Genomic DNA, 6,000 nt, shown 5'->3' with positions numbered 1-6,000 from the left:
TACGATACCATTAAGTCCATCGTAAAACAGTATTTCCATGATTAAAAGAGATTTAAATCTCATATAACACATTCTTTTATAGAATAATTAATATAAAGGTTTAACAAAAATCCAAGCTACATGTTGCATGTACCTTTTAGAATGTATTAACATGCATTTTAAATGCATTACTGTACACACATTTTTTTTTTTTTTTGGTATGCATAAAAGACTTACAACCATTAAAAAGTCTTAATAATTGGAAACTTTTCTGGTAATACTCTGATAATACTCTTATTATCTGCAAAAATAATAAGAGTCATATGTAATATGCTCTTGTGAACATATAGGCATTATGCAAGAGTAATGTCTGAGAAAAACTAAATCTTCAATGTATTTTTCAACAGTCTAAACAGATGAGATTTTTTGAAATAAGAAACCGTGAAATATTAGTTCACCAGGAAGGAATGGCTATGCACCAGACATTAATCTAGTCCAACTGCTGTGAAGGTCGACAGTTTTGGCTATGCTCCTGCTCTGCCCTTGACGACCCGTGTTGTTCAGGTCCTCTGGTCAGGTCTGTCCCCCTGCAGGTCAAATCACGCAATGACTTGAGACTTCTGAGCTATGGCAAAACATGAAATAAACATTGCCAAACGTTGCCTCATGTAATTGTGCATTGCACACCTTGCCTCATATCACGATGACCATTAGGATGCATGTGGGCAAGAATATGAACTTTGCATTTGTATTGCGTGCAAGCCACCCTCCTAGAAATGTGAACTTGAATTTGTATGATTTATAATGGTTTCATCATATCATGTGATATCTTGAAAGTTAATTGCATTTTCAGGCTGTGTATTATTGCTAGAGAGGATGGCCAGTCAAAATCCAAAAATAACATGCACTGTAGCTGTGTGTGTGTGTGTGCGTGTGTGTGTGTGTGGGCCTGAGTTCCTGGCAATTGATGAGGTACACAAGTGTGTGAGAGAGAATGAGAGAGAGAAAGAGCATGCTGATGTTTTATTCACAAATGAATCATTTTTTTTGAAACGGTTATACATTTTAATATAACACGACTCTTAGAAAAAATATTGACACAGTTTGTCTTGTTTTAAAACATAGTGAAAATCACACGAATATGTAAAACTTCTGATTGGTCGGTTGCTGCATTCGGCAGATGATGATAAAGTTAATCTACAATTCCACTTGAGAAATTATCTAACCGACTAATAATTTTTGAACTAGGCTACTTCATTGAAAGCTAAAATTAATCAGTCTCTCAGAGCTGAGAACGCGAGAGAAATAGTTAATATTAAAACTATTTTACGGCTTTTACGGTTTATATGTATTTTGCTACTAAAATAGCCTACTACTAATCATATGCCTAAGCGTTAACTGATTCTATGGATCTTTTCGTTGAAACCAATTTAGCACAAGAAACTGGAATTATTCACAATCGTACATTTCTTTAAACGAATCAATTAACGACTCGTTTGAATGCAACTTCTGATAACTTTTTAGCCATGACCTCTTCAATGAAAGCGTAGACTTATATGAACTGAATCGCTAAAATGAATCTGCCTCTAATCTTTAGAACAAGAAAGAAGTCTGGGTGCGAGTGAACCTTTGTGATAACTTTTGAACGATAGCCGATTCTATGGATTCGTTCATTGAACGAACCGATTCGCTGAAATGAACCGGACTTCTCAACGCTCAGACAGAGAGAGAGAGAGATGGAGAGCGAGAGAGAGAGAGAGAAAGGGGGAGAGAGAGATGTTCTCTAATCAGTGACCGAGGGGAGGCGGGCCAAGAAAGCTCAGTGTAATGCGATAGCTGCGCCGCTGAGAAATGCTATTACACACATACTGACTCTCTCTCTCTCTCTCTCTCTCTCTCTCTCACACACACACACACACTCGCGCTCTCCAGCACATCCACACGCGCTGTCACTTCTCTGCGCGAGCACAGCAGTGCGCAACAACACGCTTCTGTGCGCAACGCAATTCCACTCCTGACTGGCAGTTTGGACAAAACTTGCTGCCTCCCGAGTTGACTGAATGACTTTCGCGAGCAAGACGATATCAGAACATTTAAACCAGGAGGGCAGCGTGATTTAAGCGGACGATTAAGAGAGAAACCCCCGCAGAAACCTCTATCAAACCAACGGACAGCAATAAGGCAATGGAGCGCAATAGCGCACGCAAACCCGTGACAGTTGAAGACTTCTAATTTAGTATTATTTGAGGAAAACGCGGCTGTTTTGTGACAAAGCATGACTTTATGAGTACATGAAATAGATCATGCACAGTTTGCGTTTGCTGTGCGCAATTGGCTCAACAGAACTGCATTTGAATGTGAAATTCTGAGCACTGTTAAGGCAAAAAGGCTTGTTTTTCTTTGCTTTTCTCACTCTGTTTTATCGGCGTTTGTTCCTTGAAGAAGATCACTAGTTGAATACAGGTCACTTCTTCAAGAAAGCGCATTTTTGGAAAGATGGATTTCTGGATATCTCAACAAGGGATTGCATTTATTTTTTGCTTCGTTCTGAAAGTCGGCGCAACAGAAAGTAAGTTCTTCTTCTTTTTTTATTTTTCTTTAGCTTTCATAAGGGTATCTGTGTGTCTAAATTCCCATCCAGTGAGGCTATCCGCAAATGGCAAACAGATTTCTCTTCTGGCGAAGCGAAGCGACGTGCGTTTCTGCTGTCCAGGCAAACCATGCTGGGAAAAGGAGAGCTTCTGGTTTTATTTAGTGGAGAAAAAGAGCAGATTCATATCTAATAAGGGGCAGCCACACAACTCTCCACACAAGTCTTCACAGTCTTACATTCTTAGAATAAGTGCTTTGCCGAGACATTGATTTATTTTATTTTTATTAGAAAGATAGCTTCATGTCTAAAGAGGAGACATTCTGACTTAGGAATCTGAGCAACTTTAGATTTCCAGACTAAACTGGAGAGTAATATATGTCTTGTGTGATAAAAAGTAGCCAAATAAAACTTAAAGGTTCCGATTTCAAAGGTAAAGGTTTTAAAGCCTAATCGGATAACTTCTTAAGAGAAAAGTCTTATTCAGTGTAACCCTTCCAGAAAATATCACTTTGAGAGTATAACGAACATGATTTTGGGGTCTAAGCAGAGTTCATCTTACTTGTGCTTCTTGTGATATCGTGGCACAGTTATATAGTATTAGATGAAACTGAGTGATTATGATATTCATGTAACATATTTTAAGTAGCCTAGTCCGAGGTAGGCGACAACATAATATGCAGAACGATAGATATTGATGGATTTAAAGTAGGCAACCGTGTCAGTAATGTTCAGTTATAGTGTCAAATATGAAAACGCTACTCACCACTGTAAGGACGAGAAAACAGAGTTTAAGCGCGAGCGGGCTTCAGAGCGCGCGCATAGCTTTTATATTGCATTAGTGTTAATTGCGACGTGTTTCGCCCATTTCTCCCGGAATAACAAAACAATGGTTCATTAGGAGCTTTCAAAAAGCAGAAGTGATAAGGCTGCAGCAACACAATGTCGTCCAAGTTTCCACAAGAGATTGTTTTCACAGATATGGTCAACAATACATCGTTAATTTGGACTTCATCAGCTACTAAGAGATAATAAGCGTAGTTACTGAGCTATTGTGATAATATACATAATATTAATGTTTTTGTGCAATTTAGTCGTCTCGAACTAGTCTTCTCAAATAACATACATTTATTTAGAGTACTACAGCATCACCTGCAGTTTTAGACCAACAGGTTAAAAAGAAACAAAAACAAAACAAACAAACAAAAACAAAACAAAAAACTGATGAAGCAGCTAGAATTAGTGGTGAAAGGTCTTCAAATAATGGAAAGCTGCAGCTGTGAATGAATGAACCCTACTTGCTTATGGATGACATTGACTTGATTTAGGCTCTGTGCCATTGTTGCATTATTGCTCTTGACAGATAGGCTACAAACTTTCATCATTGTAGCAGCTGGCTTAGGGGTACTGTGGCATTACAAATGATATCACTTATTAGGAATATCCACTTTAAAGTGGCAAGACTAAAGCAGGTTTAAAAAGTAGGGCTTGCACTGTGTGAAGTTCAGAGCTCAGCAGTTGAATACAGATGGAATTTTACAATGTTGTTTATTCTCTGTGATCATTAGCAACGCCTGCAATTACATTTTGATAATTGTTTTCATATTTTCTCAGGGGGTAATTTGTGTAAACAGTTTTGATTTGCAAGCCCATATCTTGTTGCAGACAATTATTCCATTATTTTAAGGTTGGGTGTTGAAAAACCCATTTGGACCGCAGCCTAAAACCATACACATGCAGCGCTCTCGTAGGTACTTCTGTAACGCCCCCCTCCCAGAGCAGCTTCGACTGCAACAAGCGCAACACAATGCACTGAATTATGGACAACAAAGACACAGCATCTCTTGTGTGAGGTCCATGCCTTTAGGGGCCTTTCTCAGTTTTTTTGTTTTGTCCTGGCCAAAAAGTGACACGTTGACCCACATTGAATGATATCAGACTGTCCATGTGTTAACAGTGTCATTGCAGTGGCATATTTTCTTTTATTCTCAAAAGCACTATTTTCACCTGCCTCTCTATTCGTGCCTATTTACATTTTGTTAAACACTGCACCCATATCTGAAACCTCCTTAACGAATCCTTCCAGGGGTGCTTACAAGATATTTAACTTAGATTTTTCTCCTGTTTTAGAAGTTGTACTGATGCATTTTGGCCTGTTTGCAATTACATTTTTACTGGGTATTTTAAGTTTAAGGAACCTGTAACTCATTTAGAGGTAGAAATTTATTAAATTTCATCTTTCTTTTGGAAAACAAAGTTACAGAGAGCATATTAAACTGCACTTTGCTGTTTTTGCGTGGTATTTGTACATGCAAAACATGCTTCCATTATGCTAGGATGTAATGAGTGATTGCAAGGGATCGCTACAGTATGTAGTTTCAGAGGTGTTCTAGGTGGTATATAGTGTGTTTTTATGCTTTTGCTAGGATATTTTTGGTGGTAACTTACCGACTTCCCTTATTTTTGGTCCTTCTATTGGATGTGTTTGCCTATTTTATCATCTAGCATCTGTCATCTGATTTTAGGATTTGTTTAAAACACTAGTATGAAGTTTGTGTTGTAGTTTTAGTTATTATGGTAATTGCACATGTTAGCTGCTTTTCTTTATCTATAAGACAACTTTTTTTGTGTCCACTTTAGCATGACACACCTGATTACATTATAAAGAGACACATATAAATACTTCATGTGAACAAACAAAGCACTTAGTTCTCCCCAGCGTTCCTGCAAATAGACAGAAAGACGCTCACATGTATCTTCTTTTCATCTACAACACCCTGAGTGGTTGTGTATGCTGTTTCATCCTATTTTTCTGGGTTTCGTGAATAGGAGAGATACTAATCTATGCAGAAGCTTGCAGTCTCAGCTCCGAAAAGAAGGTCAGAAATTTGCATTTGGGGCCAGGAAACCACGACCGGATCAATCCCTGTGGAGACAGTGGGTGCTGAGAACTCCCTGGATTGCTTGAATTGAGGAGGAATTAAAAACATTGCATAAATAATTGAAACGGCCCCTCCTAGTCAGTGTCATTTTGAGCTTTTAGTGGAGCAGGAGTGTGGGTGCGAGAGGGAAGACAGACAACGTGACACATTGATGTTTGTAAATTAGGGCACCGCAGAAGTTTCAGTGAGCGACAACTGTAAAATGCATGATGCACGATCAGATGTACACTGGGAATTGGTGACTGAAGTGCATTATATAATCTCTCAAATCTGATTGGATGAACTGCGTTTTTGAGTTTTTGGAAAATAGCTGATGCATGGACACCTGTGAACATAGAGCATTTGAATTCCATGCTAATAAATCATTTGTTCTTTATGTCTTAGAAACAACCTTAAGTTGGTTTAATAAATGTGATTACTATTAATGCATGACGTCTTGTACCATTTTTATACCACTTAGTTGTGACCCAGTTGATAATGTTGTGATTT

The 6,000-nt window shown here is 38.2% G+C and overlaps 1 protein-coding gene across 3 annotated transcripts in view; it reads left to right on the top strand.

The window, feature by feature from the left end:
• The first annotated feature begins 1,835 nt into the window (after positions 1-1,835).
• nrp2a (neuropilin 2a) overlaps positions 1,836-6,000 on the top strand; it is a 75,227-nt gene continuing 71,062 nt past the window's right edge. The window contains exon 1 of one of the 3 annotated variants that reach the window (XM_052545523.1): positions 1,836-2,548. In XM_052545523.1, coding sequence (XP_052401483.1) covers positions 2,476-2,548 — 73 coding nt within the window. In that variant the 5' untranslated portion in view covers positions 1,836-2,475. The remainder of the gene's footprint in view (positions 2,549-6,000) is intronic. The other 2 variants (XM_052545524.1, XM_052545525.1) reach the window with 2 other exon arrangements.

Source organism: Carassius gibelio, chromosome B1, assembly GCF_023724105.1.
Source record: "Carassius gibelio isolate Cgi1373 ecotype wild population from Czech Republic chromosome B1, carGib1.2-hapl.c, whole genome shotgun sequence".
Taxonomy (NCBI): Eukaryota; Metazoa; Chordata; class Actinopteri; order Cypriniformes; family Cyprinidae; genus Carassius; species Carassius gibelio.
Note: the sequence above shows the minus strand (reverse complement) of the source record. Positions and strands in the feature narration are given on the sequence as shown.